The sequence below is a fragment of the Hipposideros armiger genome, unplaced genomic scaffold, assembly GCF_001890085.2.
Source record: "Hipposideros armiger isolate ML-2016 unplaced genomic scaffold, ASM189008v1 scaffold_16, whole genome shotgun sequence".
NCBI classification, from domain to species: domain Eukaryota; kingdom Metazoa; phylum Chordata; class Mammalia; order Chiroptera; family Hipposideridae; genus Hipposideros; species Hipposideros armiger.
The window spans coordinates 6,205,389-6,221,476 of record NW_017731366.1 but is presented as its reverse complement, the minus strand read 5'-3'; the positions used below and the strand labels follow the sequence as shown (position 1 = coordinate 6,221,476).

The 16,088-nt window shown below is 36.0% G+C and overlaps 1 protein-coding gene across 1 annotated transcript in view; it reads right to left on the bottom strand.

Annotated features, from left to right (window-relative positions):
• Positions 1 to 16,088, bottom strand: part of DHX36 (DEAH-box helicase 36) — a 46,094-nt gene that overhangs the window by 15,754 nt on the left and 14,252 nt on the right. Inside the window, exons 11-18 of the mRNA XM_019626720.1 lie at positions 13,562 to 13,702; positions 13,172 to 13,274; positions 12,713 to 12,800; positions 8,136 to 8,191; positions 6,602 to 6,666; positions 5,714 to 5,857; positions 3,489 to 3,606; positions 2,759 to 2,857 (exon numbers count right to left, since the gene is read on the bottom strand). Coding sequence (XP_019482265.1) covers positions 2,759 to 2,857; positions 3,489 to 3,606; positions 5,714 to 5,857; positions 6,602 to 6,666; positions 8,136 to 8,191; positions 12,713 to 12,800; positions 13,172 to 13,274; positions 13,562 to 13,702 — 814 coding nt within the window. The remainder of the gene's footprint in view (positions 1 to 2,758; positions 2,858 to 3,488; positions 3,607 to 5,713; positions 5,858 to 6,601; positions 6,667 to 8,135; positions 8,192 to 12,712; positions 12,801 to 13,171; positions 13,275 to 13,561; positions 13,703 to 16,088) is intronic.

Genomic DNA, 16,088 nt, shown 5'->3' with positions numbered 1-16,088 from the left:
CCAGTGAAGCAACGTCCTCCACAACTAGACTGAAGAACAAAATGACAGCAACTTGTCTGTTCCCCTTCCCCCAATTCCCCAGCACTGTTCCCATCTCCCAATTCCCCAATAAAAATCTTAAAAAAAAAAAAATAACAATGAATAACAGTAAAGAAAAAGGCTGATATATTTGACTACATTAAAATTAGGAACTTATTAAAGCACTATTAAAAAAAGGTAAATATATAAACATGTGCAATACACAGCTGACAAAAGGCTCAGATCAAGAATAAATATAAATAAGTACATAATGATCTCCTCTAACCTAACAGAAAAACAGGCACCAAAAATTTATAAGAGAGGCTATCCAAATGGGCAACTAGCATGAAAAGCTGCTCACAAATTCAATAGCCATGGTAATGCAAATTAAAACCACAAAACTACTATATACCTAACCAGCATGCTTAGAATTAAGGATTACCTAGGATGGTGATGTTTGAGCAATAACTTTCACCTACCAGCAGCACAGGTAGGAGTGTAAAGTGGTTCCACAACTTTGGAAAACTGTTCGGTGTTATCTACCAAAGTTGATCATATGTGTGTGTGTGTGTGTGTGTGTGTATGTGTGTGTGTGTGTATACCTATGACCCAGTGAATTCACTCCTAAGAATATACTGATGAGAAATATTTAAACATGTGTACCAAGAAATACTGAATATTGAAGAATATTCTTATCAGCATTATATGTAATAGCCTCAAATTATAAATAACCAAAACGTCTTTCAGTAGTCACATAGCAAAATATGGTAAGGAAATGAAAATGAATAACTACAGCTAAAAGCAATAATGCAGCTCAATCTCACAATGTTAAGCAAAAGAATCCAGACCCCTGTTCCACCCATCAAACCCACCCCACATCTTGTGTGAGTTCATGTAAAGTTCACAAAATAGGCCAAATTAAACTGAGCTCGTTATAAAGATGTGTACTTGTATGGTAAAACCACCAAGAAAAACAAGCAAAATATTACCATTATAGTCATGGTACAGTTTATCTTTGGGACTGAGGGACAGTGAAGTGACCGGGAATGTAGGAGGTAGGCTTTTAGGATTCTGGGAATGTTCTTGACAGAAGTAATGATGACATAGTGCTCACTTTGTGATAAATCATTAACCTGTACATTTTTGTTTTGCTCATTTATCCTGTATAGTCATGCTGTATTTCACAATAAATTTTTTTCTTTTTTTTAAAATATGGTCTCCAGACCATACCATACTATTGGCAAGGATTTACTGGCCTTCTCATGATTTTGTTGCCTGCAAATGGCTAAGACTGGCTCTTAAATTCAGCTGGGAGAGGGGACGTCATCCCGCTCCAGCCTCAGAATCGAGCTATCCTCTAGTCATCCATCTCTACCACAAATAATAAATTTATTCTCAGCATCACCCAGCTCTCCACAGCTATATTCTATTAGACAAACGTGGAGGAAAGAGAGTTCACTAGTAAAACTGTACTACTTACTAAAATACCAGTAATCTCACTAAATCTAATCTATACTCCAACAAAGGTGGTTAGATAATATACAATGCTTTTTCATTTAAACTTATTACTCACATTACAAGCGATTGCAATGTTCTGACATGGGCCAAATTCTCAAAATAGTCTGCATGAATCGCTCAAATAAAACTGAAGAAGGCAAAATACACCTTTGGCATCTTCTAACTCAGCACTAATCAACAAAACATGCAGCAATGTCAGAAATGTTGTATTTCTGAGCTGTCCAAATCGGCAGCCACTAGTCACGTGTACCTATTGAGCACATGAAATTTGTGTGTGTGACTGAAATACTGAATTTGTAATTTGATAAATCAAAATTTACATAGTCACATGTGGCTAGTGGCTTCTGTATTAGCCAGCACAGGTTTGACCTTTTTCGCTCCAGTGTGGGCACTAAACTCAGCGCCTTTCCCCTCACTGTAGACACCGGACTCAAAGCTAGTCCTGGGCCTCCTTTCAGCATGGTCTGGGGCAGGGATACCCACCAACCAAGTGTAAGGCACTGAAACTAGTTACTGAAAACATTAACTTCATAAAAAAGAACTAAGGAAAAAAAAAACAATAAAAATAAAATGACAGGTAGGGGAATATGGTATTTTGGAGAAAAGCCACCTGTTATTATTTCTTCAAAAATATAAGAGTTGCCTTTACAACATGTCCATACTGTCATCAAGTTACTTAGATTAGTTTTTTTTTGCTTGGTTTATTATTTATTTTTTTAGCTGAGCCATCCTGCCACCTGTTGGCAGCTCGGCGGCTGCTCAGTTCGGGCTGGGACCCAAACCACTGTTGCTCAGAGCTGGCACTCTTGAGCGAGCTCTTAACCAACTGAGCCACTCAGCCAGGCCCCTCAAGTTACTTAGATTTGACAAAAGCTCTAACACAACATTACAGTAATCAGAAAGAGTAGAAGAAACCAACCAAATCCGTTTCAAGAATACAAATGAAGACAAAGACCAATAATTCAATGATTTCAAAATGTTATATAATTTTAAATCAGATCTACAATGAAAAAAATTATGTGGAAAGGGCCCAGTTGCATAAGAACATCACAAAGGTATCGTTTTATAACTTTCTAATTTATATGCCATACACTAACCTGAAAAACCAAATAGTGTATCAAATTTGGCACTGAGCAAAACTGCAGTAATGAGAGTAAATATAATTAGCGGGCTTACATGCTCTAACACTCTCTAAGTTAGAATTAAAAAACATCAAGTTTACCAGTTCCACCAGGTGTCTTATGGAGAGTGACACTGCTTCATTTGATGGTGGATCCATTAACCTACTCAGAAAATGAGCAATTCCACCTAGCCTTAAAATCTGTGGGGAGACAAAATTAAACACGTATTATATATTGATAAACAGCTTAGTCTTTCTGTGTCACTCACTCGAGTAAAACATCAAATCTATACATGATTTTCAAATTAGTTATTTTACCAAAATAAGTTAAAATTATATTTGTGATTCTATAAAAAACATGTTTAAAGGCTCATATACTACTTTCTACCACCACCCACCTACACTTACTAATGAGAATAGTTGGTTAAAATTTCAACAAACAAGTTGATTACCAATTATTTTCAAAATAAGGATAATTGTATCAAAATACATAAGATACTGAAATAATGGTCAATAGTTATAAAGAGGGATAACATCTTCAGATGTAGTAACGGGCGAACGTTTACTGAACACTTACTATGTGCTAGTAAGAATTTTATATGAGGTTAATTTAAATAACTTGCCCAATGTAACAACACTAGCTTGTTCAGAGAGGAGTTGGGATTCAAACACTGGCAATCTGGCTCCAGAGCAATACATGATTAAAAACTTTTAAATAAGCATTTGAAGGAAGTTTCAAAACACAGTTTACTAAACCCACACAGAAAACAAATTCATGGTAAAAATTTGAACCCCACCCCATTTAGTTTCTTAACCCTCCTACCTAATTTACCTTTATTTGTAAACAAAGTTCTTCCAAAGGAGTTCTCAAGATCTCTGGCAGCTGATAGTCTTCCAGAAGGCTTGCTCTAAGACCATTATACAGATGATAGCAATGACCAGGTTGAACTCTTAAAAAAAAAAACAAAAAAAGTGTGTGTTGGGGGGGAGCATTTATCAGTGATTTCTTAGAACTCCAGAGAAAAGAGTAGGTAGGCAAGGCAAGTAGGCAGTGTCTATTTTACGAGCCACGTCACAACTAATTTACTTATTTCATTTTTATTAGTCATATATTCCTTCTCCCCATCTGTTTTGAAGAGTCTTAAATTCACTATTCCTGTGTCCTGGTTTTAAGAAACAGAAGATTCCCTCCCCCCACCAATAACTTGGTTCCCAGTTTCTCCCGTACAGAATCCAAACTGCTGTGCTCAGTAACAGCAGTCTGCCTAGGTGAACTTCTAAATGTCTTGTGAGCATTTTATGTAATAACTCCTGACATTATGTTAGCCTGTCTATATTATTTAAAAAGCTTTTAGTTACGTGCTATGTTTAGTGAGCTCTCAGAGGGATGCTGGAAATTTCTTTCTTATTGTTTGCATCTAGTGACAAGAATATTATTCTTTGAACAATATTAAATACAGATATGAAGAGGTGAGGGTATTCATCTTATGTATTTTCAAGCAAAACAATGTTTCTATAGGCTCTTGTTATGAGGGGGAGGCCTTTTTCCTATAGGAATAAAAATAAGTTCTAAAAATCTTAGCTATTTCTGTCACAAATGTACAAAGGCCCATCATCTATATCATGCCTGAAGAAACTGAGAGCCTCCACTGAGGAGCACATAATATAGTTGTTCTCTCCTTCAAAATAATTACCAATCTAATTAGGCTTTGCTACAAGAATTTACATCTATGGAGCCTAGAAGGGACCATTTTCCATTTGAATTAGAACACTGTTAATTCCACAGTTAACTTCCATGAGGATAGTGGAGATAAAGAGTTAGATAAAAGGTAATACATACTTCATTTAATTGATTTCCATAATTGTTTCATGGATCAAACTTAAGGCCTGCTGTACGTACTATTCATATATAAAAGTATGCCAAAACCCATTTACTGTGGTGAATACTTTTCTAAATCAGTAACCAGTGGTGTGACAGGTCTGCATGAAAAGACCCTAGTCTTACTGGGTCCCCAGTCAAGTTATCCTCTCATAACTGATTAGAATAGCACACTTGGACTAAGCCATGACTTTGGCTTAACAGCATCAATTGCATAATCTAATAAACTACGTGGAAGTCAAGTTATACTGGGATAATCTGCAAAGATTATAGCAAGTGAGTCAGAACTTTATATATTACCAACTTAAAATGGTCTGTAAAGTTTTCTTCAACTCTCCTTCTCTTTCTTAAGCCAGTACCTGAAGACTAATGGGAATCTTTTAATTCTACCTGTAAGAGGGAAAAGAAAACCTCTCTTCTACGACTCCAGATATGATCCTACCATGCACATGAATGAGGATGTAAAAATACTGTGAAGTATGCATGAAAGTGAACAAGAAGTGCAATTACTTGGGTTAAAGGCCAATCATTTTCCTCCCATTAACACAATATTTTTATTTCTTATGCGCCATTACATCAATGGGAAAAAGGTAGTTTCCCTGTGTTTTCACTAGTTACTAACAGTGAACAACCAGTACAGCTGTAAATTACAGAAATTAGGAGGCCAGGCTGAGGAACCACACTGCCTGGGTTCAAATCCTGGCTCGGCTCCTTACAAAGCTGTGTGACTTTAACCGGATCACTTAATTTCTTTGTACCCTTATTTCTTTACCTTAACAGAGATAATAACCTACCTCATAGCATTGCGGTAAAGATTAAGCAACTTAATATATACAGTGTGATTAGGAGATGACCTGACATTCAAATAGTGTTAGTAGTTTACCTTTATCATTAGTAATATATGCTTTTAAGAAAAAATATATAGGTAATATAACTAATAAGAATTAAGAACATTAATTTTAATTAACTGGATTGAGAAATAAGAGGTAGAAAAATCATGAAACAGAATTCCAAAAAAACTATGATTCAAACAACTTTCACATTTAAAAATGTGCTACAGTAAGTTTTAAAAAATATGAAAGGCAACTCTTAATAAGTAATATTTTTAAATGCCAGCAACACATTTTACTACATAAAATGTTGTGTTCTAAAGGTTTCAGGCAAAGGTCCCATCTTACCTTCCGGCTCGACCTTTCCTTTGTTTGGCATTCGCTTTACTAACCCACTCAGCAGACATTGTACTGATGTTGTTCTGTGTGTCAAAGTGTGTCTCCTTTATTTTGCCTCCATCTATCACATAGACTACGTCATCTATGGTAATGCTGTTTGGAAAAGAGATATGTGAAGTATTAAAACACATCAAACGCACATTAATTTATAACAGGCCCACAGATGGGGATTTTAGAGCATTTTTACTGGAAATCGATTTTAGCAGTTCAGGATTTTCACCACTCTCCCCACATTTAGCAGTGTTATGGGATTAAGCACCTCATCATAGGCCCTGAGCAGCTGCAGTGGCAGCACAGAGCCAATTCTGCAAATGACGTGCTGAATTCTTATTTGTCCACAGCCAGACTTCACAGCTTGTGTGATGACTTTTGTACCTAGCTTTGTGCGCCTCCCCGCCAGCCCCGCATGCCATGGTTTAGTATCAGCTTCCACAGAGCAACCTGTTGCAGTGCTGTACTGGTATATTAGTACCTCCAAGAGAATACAATACATCTTAAAGGCTGTGTATAAATAACTGCCAAATTACCAAACAATTCCATCCCCAACCAACAAAAGGCAAAAAGAAAAAAAAACGACATCAGCCTCCATGGTTCTTTAGGAAAGGTTTGAAAAACACTACTTAAAATGTCTGTTTCTGAAGACGACTAAAATGTTAGTATAGGTTAAATAACAACAAAAAAATAAACCTATGTTCACTACCATGATGAAATTTACACAAATTTATTTTCAAGAAATTACAAAGCATTTTGTAAAGAAGAAAAGATTAAGGTATGTTAATAATTTATTAAGCTCAAAACTAATGTAATCACTAGGTTGATATTAAAAACTATTTTTACCTGGTCTCTGCAATGTTGGTAGCAATTACTATTTTCCGAACACCAGGAGGGGTTCTTTTAAACACCTGTAAGAATAAATACATCAAAACTCCAAAAGTACACTAATTTCTGATACATCACTCTTACAATTAGAGGAATTACTTCAGATACTGTTCTATTTCAGCATTCTGTGTTCATTTGTTGACATATGTATATATCTAACATTTATAGATGTATTTATAAGGTATACATCATTTTCAATACTACAAAATTTCTTTTTGGTAAACCAATGTAAATCTCCACAGATGTCAGAAACAAAATTTTAAATGAAATATGATTTAAATTTAAAGAATGTTTTTAAAAACTGGCGAGTATAAACACGTTATTGTCCAGTCAAACATTTAAGGAAGGGAGAGGAATTTAGTTTAAGAATTATGAATTACCCAAAACTACATGGGTAAAGACGCCAATCAACCAGGAAGATGCCCAACTCATCAGAATGGATAGTAGCTGGATGTACCATTTACAGTGGTTTTTGAAATGAAATTAGATTAAAAAACAAAATCCTCTTCAAATGCTGTATCCTATAAAAAATTCCACTCTTGACAAATAGATGAAAAGACATGTAGCCAAGTACCACTTGGCTGTAAAGCAAAAAAAAAAAAAAAAGCATAAATTTATCTTATATAGTATAAAATAATAGAGAAACGTTGTTTCCCAGTCTTGTTACACATTCGCTAGCAAAGGAATACCTAATTGACTGTTAGGGTGTCAGGGATGAAAGTGCCTTCACACTGGACACCCTGCTGTCCGGTCTTTGGAATCAACGGTTCTCTGCATCCTCTTCTCTTTCCTCGGGTACGTGCTCTATATCTAACTCAGGGGGCTGAGCCTTACTCAGTACTAAGGAACCAGCAGAAAGGATATTAAAAGGGTCTCAATAAAAAATGTGTTGAATTGTCTTACAAAAAGAGTGGAAAAACTAGAAGGGAAGAGAGGTAAATTTTCTGATCCATCACATTCCACTAAGGCCCGCAAACACTACAGTCCAGAAAATTCCCTTGCCTTTGAGAATGCAGTTGTTCATTCTAACTAGGGAAATCCCTGAATCTGGCAGAGCCAAAATATTCAAAACCACAATAACATACTGACAAAACAGGAAATCTCTTACCTGCAAATATACTAATTCTGTTAAATAAAAATTTCAAATATTAAGCTATAGTATGTCACAGGTATTTCATTTCTAGGTTGAGTTTTTTTATTGGTAGTTACATAACCTTTTCTTCTTTTATTTAGGAAACCCAAACAAGTTATTGGTAAAACCAATCTTTAAACTTTTCCCTAATGTTGATAAAACTAATTTGATTTGTGGATTACCCTCTTATTTAACTTTTTGTAAAATCATCCCCTGAAGACTCATTTGGAAAGGTTCTTAAAGAAGTATTTTTTATATGGATTACTGTTTGAAAATATGCCTTAAAAATAAAAATAATAATAAAATAAAACACGCAATTAGCAGTCCTTTAAGACAGAATGAATAAATTTAACAACATACCTGTGTCTGGTTAACTGTAGGCATCAGTGAATGTAAAGGTATAATAATAAATTTGTCTGAAAATTAAAAGGAAAATTAAACTTTAAGATAGTTGCAGAAAAGCTCCATAAGACATATATATGGAATAACAAATTCAGATGCTAAGCCACATAATTCTTAATTTATATTCTTACATATAATCAGAGCCACTTTATTCTCATGTTCTTGTTTTCTGAGTGCTCTGATAAGTTACTGTCAACATTTTATTGTTAGCTTAGCATATTCCCAAAATTCTTAGAAAGCTTAAAATTTGGAGGCAATGTTTTCAAATTATACTAGAAAAGCATCATTAACTCCATTTCCACTATTTAATTAAAGACCAAAGAATTTTGCTTAATATGAATGTAACTTTGTACTTTGGATAGCCCTCATTATTTTAAACACACAGAATGTTTAAAATTTTAAAGCAAATTACTTATTAAATTTCCATGTCCTACTTAAAAATAAATAGCACCGGTTAAATGTAATACATTCCAAAAGTGACCCTCATTTTTAAACATAGTTTTGTTAGGAATATAAATTATATTCACATTTTAAATTTCAAAATGAAATAGCCCATTCATGATTATTAGCTAATAAAAAGTTTCATGTAGCACAGTGATGAGAAGGGGGCTGAGTGTTAAAGAGGCAATGATAAATTTCAAGTTTAGCTGTGGTTACAAAAAAATGCAACCTAATTTAAATCTCTAGGAACAGTGCCCAAAGAACTTAAGATAGCTATATTTCCCCAGAAAAGAACTGTTGTTTTCAAGAGATACGATGCCCCCTATAGACTCTCTATGATCCCTCTGAACTTAAAAAGTAATAAAACGCTGTCAAGCAATTGGTATTGCTAAAAAAGAATGCTCTGAATTACTTGTGTTACACAGTATGAAATACATCAACTCAATCAAAACTCAAGCAAAAAGCTAATTGAATCAAGCCTTGATATAAAACTTCCAGTTTTAGGAAATATAGGTAAGAGAGGATCAAATAAAATGACACCATAAAAATTCAGACAAATCCAGAAAATTCCATAAGTCATTATTACCGTGGGGAAAAGTAAGAAGAAGATGGGAGTGATGTTCTAAAACTAGAGTAAAAGGTTAATCTGGTTTAACTTTTTCTATAGTTTGAACAACCTAGTTGTGAAAGACACCTGGGGGGAAAAATAGGGAAACTTGATTATAGACTGAATTATTAGATGATATTAAAGATTAGGTATGATATAACAGCATTGTGGTTATATAAGGAATTGTCTTTATTTTTAGAAATGCATGCTTATACATTTAGAGATAACATGTGACAGCTACAATTTACTTTAAAAAGGAAAAAAGTAGACAAAAATAATTTTTGCACTGAAGTCATTGCTTTATGGTAGTCATATGATTTCTCTAGCTTTCTGTAAGTTTAAAATGTTTCATTACAAAGTTAAAAAAATGAGCAGGCAGGAATAATAAAAGTAAAAACAATTTTGTTGAAGACAATGTAATTGGGATAAAAATAGTTTATAATGCTGATATTACATAATGAGTCATGAACAGGAACAAAGTCTATGCTCTTATAAGAATGTTGATAAGCAATTGATAAATTGAGTATCAAGATTTACTTCTCAGTCAGTACATAGAGTTTGACCAATTTTCCCCCTTCTATACTGTACAGCTGATTAATAAGGCTAAATTTTAAAAACATAATTTGAGAAAAAAAAGACCCTTGTTAAATTTTTGAAAGACTTCCTCTAGAAGAAATTCACCTGTTGGTGAAAGTATAAATTAATACTTCCATTCTTGAAAATAATGAACTTAAATCAGAAAGTTAATGAAGTCAATTATAATCTAGAATATCACACCCTTTCCTCACTCCCCCAGAAATGATAATATTACATTTTGGTATACCGTATTTGCCGACGTATAAGACGATTTTTTGGCCCTGAAAAATATGCCTCCAAGTGGGGGGTCGTCTTATACGCCAGGTACACTTCAGATAGACTGCCCATAGTGCTTGCCCCGTGCCATAGTGGCCTCCCGATGCCCGCCCACTTCATTCCACATACCGTTCAGGCATCAGCAGCGCTGCTGGGTGTATGCTCGGCTGTGTGCGATTTTGCGAGTGTGGTAAATTCGGGTTACCGTATATTTCTTTACATATGCATTGAAGATTCGCGATTTTGCGCTATCATGGTGCCTGTTAGAATGTTGAAGAGCTCGCACTTGCGCACTAGTGAGGTCCCAGGGAGATGCTGATGCAAGGGTGGACCAGACTGCTATAGTGACAGGGCGGGCAAACAGGGAGCAGGGACCAATCAAATCAGGCTTTGTATACAGCCAACAGCCAACCACAATACTGCACCATTGTACAGTACAGCATAGAAAATGTCGACCAGTCAAACCCCTATCATCCCTATCATGGCACCAGCCAAAAGAAAGAAGTATGATGCAAATTTTAAACTGAAAGTTATAAACTTTGCTAAGGAAAATTAATAATTGTGCTGCTGCAAGACAATATGGAGTAACAGAAAAGATGGTTCGGGACTGGAAATCAAATGAGAAAGCATTAAAGAGTATGCCAAGGGGTAAGTGTGCATTAAGAAGAGGCACCCCACACTGGCCAGAACTCGAAAAACATGTAGCAGACATGGTGGCTCAACATCGCCAAAACGGTTATGTGGTGACACGAAATACAATACGCTTGTTTGCACTTCAGTGGGCCAAATCAAATCTGATATTGTTTTACCTTTTATTTGGTGTGTGGAAGGTGTGCGGAAGAGGGGGTAGTCTTATACGGCGAGTATATAACAAACTCTGTATTTTGAGTGGAAATGTTAGGGGGTCGTCTTATACGCCCAGTCGTCTTATACGCCGGCAAATACGGTAGATCTTAGCTGTAATTTTCTTGGTAAATATATAAACACAAGCATATTTTTTAAAACTGAAAGTAGACCATAAGTAGTGTTTATGATGGGAGAAAAAGAGGCCAAAGTTGGAAGGTTCAGCCAAAAAAATAAAACCATTTCAGTTGTTTAAGAAAATATTAGATTGTTGGAAAAGTCATGACTCATTTTTGCAACGAAAAACAGAAAAATATGTCATGACTTTTCCGACAACCCAATAATTCACTGTAGAGATTAATGATGACTATGCTTTTTCTATCCAGAAAGGTGACCACTTAGAAGGAAAAGCAGTATTTCATTATAGACAGGTCATGGTAATCAGATAAAAATATTTTTCCAACTTGAAAAGAGTAAATAATTTTAATTATAGAGAATGCTTTGAGGGCACTACCATAATAGGACTTAACAAAGAATAAAAAATACACCTTTGACTATTTTAGCCAATACAATTAGATCAAAATATTTTTTAGTGTTTTATAAAATTAAAATTTGTCAAAAGTATTTTAACAGGGTAAAGTTAGAATTATATTCAGAATTATAAAATACTAAATAGAATTTGCTTTGTATTTTACTGATTTGAAGTTAAAAATAACACCTGATAATGCATTAACTGAATTTTATAGAGGAAAAATGTCCCCATGCATTTCTCTAAGGCATGAGAGGTTATGTCTCTCAAAACATGCTGTTCAAGCATCAGAATCACCTCAGGAATTTTTAGAACTTCAGGTGTTCAGGTCACATTCTTAAATTTGAGGTGAGGATGGATCAGGTACTGAATTTTAAAGAAGAGCCATGGGTGACTCTGTTGGATAAGCAGAACTGAGAATCACTGGGCTAAGAGATAAATTCATACTTCTTTTCTGCCCAACTAAATGTAGCAGTGAGTGAAAAAAACAAAACTCCTCACATGCCAACATCTTAACTCTAAGGGCTCAATTTTATTAGGCAAATGTAGGAAGAAAGGGATAATGTTCTCACCGTAATACTAAATAAATAACTTCACTACATACCTACCATCTTCATCTGTGAACTTCATTGGGGGGGGGGGGGTAATCCAGGGCCGGCCGAGTGGCGCGTTGGTTAAGAACTGGCTTGAGACGCCAGAGAGCCCCTGTTCAGATCCCACATATGAGGGCCAGTGACACTGCCCTCCACAGCTAAGATGCTGAACAACAGCTCAACCTGGAGCTGGGCAGCCCTGAGGTGAAGGCATTAGGCTGCAGTGAAGCCACAGTAGGATGCCATAAGCTACCATGTGTGGCTGGCAGCCAGCATGAGCAGCTGGCAACCGGTGTGAGCTGCCAAGAGCTGCCATGAGTGGCCGTCCAGAGGCCGGTGAACGATCTGCCTCACCCGGGAAGAGCGCAAAGATAATACCAACATGGACCAGTGAAGCAACGTCCTCCACAACTAGACTGAAGAACAAAAGGACAGCAACTTGTCTGTTCCCCTTCCCCAATGCCCCAACGCTATTCCCCTCCCCCAATTCCCCAATAAAATCTTAAAAAAAAAAAAAAAATCCAGCTTTTGAAAAAAACCCAACCTGGGCTAAGGCCACCAAGTTTTTACACATAGGTGGCCTTAGAAGCAACACTTCTGCAAATGAAAGAAAAAAAAACAGGCTACAAGTACCACTCTTGGAATGGAGTAAAATATGTTTCTATAATACCTGATTTAAACATCACTTGTGACATCAAGAGATCATGTAAAGTGCTGATATTGTCCCAGCCTGGTAGAAACACCAATATGGCACCATCCTGAATGGAGGGGAAACAATCATTATAAAGGATCACAAAACAAACATACACCAAGAGTAAAAATGTGTGCATGTTTAAGTCTTCATTAAAATTATACTAGCTCGGGATTAATTCTGGTTACTGATTAAAACTAAAAAGTACAAGCTTGTTTTTTAAAAATAGGATTTATAAACCAGAGATTTCATTTGTTCATTCTTTTCTTCAAATAGGTCAAATATCTAAATCTTTTGGTATTTTGAGATTTATTCCTAAAAGCAATTTCTTCCATAGGCTATGTTTTTTTAAAAAGCATTTAAGATTTTTTTTCTTTTTCATGGCCTTGATATGTAAATAAAATTAAAACTATGCTACTTGAAGAAAACAAAACTAACCTCTTCTTCCAAAACAATGTATCGAATAAGTGCAGCAATCAAATTCAGATCAACTTTTTCATCATCCATCTTTTCCAGAACATCTATAGTACTTGAAGAATACCTATCAAAGTTAAATAGAAAATCATGAAATACTGGGTAACATTTCCTAAGGTTTAACTTTCTATAAATTTTAAAAAGTAACTTAACCTGCAAATGGGGGAATCAACAGACAGGAGAGAATTTATGGAATATTAACAGTGTCTACAAGTCAAATTAGCAAAGTATTTAGCTGGAATAGGAAACTTGTGATGGTCTCCTCAAATACGTACAAATTCAAGAAGATAATCCTCCTTTTTGTTTTAGTTATTTAGTCACTGTGTTTTCACTTTCAAACAAAATATAAGTTACCTTTTCCGCAGTTCCCTTACATAGTCTGGCCAGCGTTCTTTATAGATTGCTTCTTTTTCTTCTTTTTCTTGTCTATTTACATGCCCTTGCATGAAACCCCTCTTAAACTGGGATCTGTGTTCTTTTTGTTCTGGAACATATCTAAAAATAAAAACCTTCTTAAATAGCTTCACTTTTTTGAAACTCTGGTTTTACCTATTATCTATGACTTTTTACATTTAGAATTTTCAAGAAGATTTTAAGGAACATTTTCACTATAATTTCTAATGGGCACTAGTTAAGTATCAATTTGCAAGTATTCACTAACATAAAATCTGACATTCTGAATAAAAATCATTGTTCCCTATAGAAGTATATACATCTCTAGATCATCTTCAGCAATGAAAATGAAAAAATAAACATTAGAGTACCTTTCACCTTCAATTTTAAGTTTGCTCTAAAAGAAAAGTTAGCATTAAGTCCACAATAGTTAATGATTGCCTAGCAGAAGTCTCAGGTTTTACGTATAGATTTCCAAACTGAGTGCACAAGAGTTTGTACAATATAGATTCCTAAATCCTATACCTTGTGATTTGAATTCAAGTGTGGTTGGGGTCTGCTAATCCAGGAATTTAATTAGTGCTCCAGGAGATTCAGATAGTGTATCTATAGATCGGCAGACCCAGACTTGAGAACTGTATTAATTCTGCTCAGGCCCACAGACACAGCTAACGGCAGAGCCAGGATCAGTATTCAAATCTCATGTCTATCCAATGTTATATATACTATGACTCCACCATGCTGCAGTGACTGCTAGAAGCAGGACACATCTGCCCAAGAATGTCACCTACTATAAATAGGTTCTGAGAAGCATGGGGGTGGACAAAGAAAAATGAACCTGAACTTGAATGCCAAAGCTCCTCAGAGTTCACCTGGGGGGGAGGGGGTACGGAGCATGGGCTTTGTGATTCAGAATATGGGAATGATGTCCTTCCTTTGCCATTGACTAGCTGTATGAATCTCTGGCCTTTAGTTTCTGAGAGCTTATTACCCTTATAACAGTATTAGCATAAGAATAAAAACAAAAAAAGGGATTGAGTAAAAGCACAGTGCCTGACATATAGCAGACATACAGCAGACACCCAAAAAGTGTTCATCCCTTTCCCTATTCAGTACCTGTGACCCAGGGTTCCCCTAAAGTCGTCCATACATATAGAGTCACCAACTTGAGGTAGGACAACCTGAGACAGAGATTAGTCCTAGTCAGCAGGATGGACACACAGTTGGCTCCCCTTCCCAACAATACCAACAACAGAGGTAACCTTCGACCCCCACCCCAAGGGCCCAGTCACAACCCTTTGTATCATCTCACTCTAGTTTCTTCCCTACTTCCCTGTAGTGCAGCTCTTCTGAGAAGGGGATAGCTTGGGGTTTCTGCAGAAAACTTCTATCCAAGGACCGCCCTCCTTCAACTCCCCTCTTAGGGACAGCTACCAATCGACGGGGTGAATCGATACCATCCTTTTGCTTCAAGAGACCCTTTAGCTACAGTTCCTTGTACATAACGTGCCTTCTAGGGAGCTTAGGAAAGCAGCTGATCTTTATGTACTTTTACATACTGATCTCTGAAACTTTGTTTTCATTATTGTTAAGCTGTTGGCTATTATTCTCTTAGAAAACAACTGGTGAATGTGCTGTGGTAGGGACACAAGGTAGAAAGTGGAATTGAGGGCAGGCATAAAATTTTATAGGCATTGATGATAAAACCAGAACACTCTACCTCACATTTAGTATGTGCCACCCTCTCTGACATACACTTCCCTCTTTCCTACTCTGAATTTCACTGCTTTCCTGACTTGGCAAGCCTATCCCTGCTATATAATCCTATTCCTAACAAACTCTACTTCCCAGAACAGGTCAGTCATACCTTATATATAACAGCATACACACATCTCTGTCTAGATATTAAGTTGTGAGGGCATGTACCAAGTGTTTCCTTGTTTTAGGCTCAGACCCTACTCAAAATTCAGCTGACTTTTCTCCACGTAAAATACACAGTAGGATCTTTCCTCTCACCTTCCCACTATCACTTCTTTCTTTTCTCATTTAACAAGTAAGCTGTGGAATCTTGAAAAATCTCATCCCAAGTATTTTACATCAACCCATATACTTAAGATGTTTATTATAAGCCAGGCACTGTGCTATGCACTAGTTACAACGATGAATAGGACAAAATCCTTGACCTTGAAAAATGGAAAACCTAGTGCAAAAGACAAATATAAAGAGATACATTACGTGGTTAATAAAGTCAGTGTGGTAAGAGACATGATAAGGTGCTACGGGAGTCCAGACAAGAGAGCAACTCATTCTGTGAGAGGTATCAGAGAAGGCCTAATGAGCAATACCCTGGGATTAGCTTTTACATAATCAACAGTTTACAGATGAAAGGATGGAAAGGAGGAGGCAAATGTACATCTAAAAGGCAGCAATAACATGTAGCAAAGCACCAAGTCATGAATAAAAAGGCATGTGCTGGAACGACAGAGAA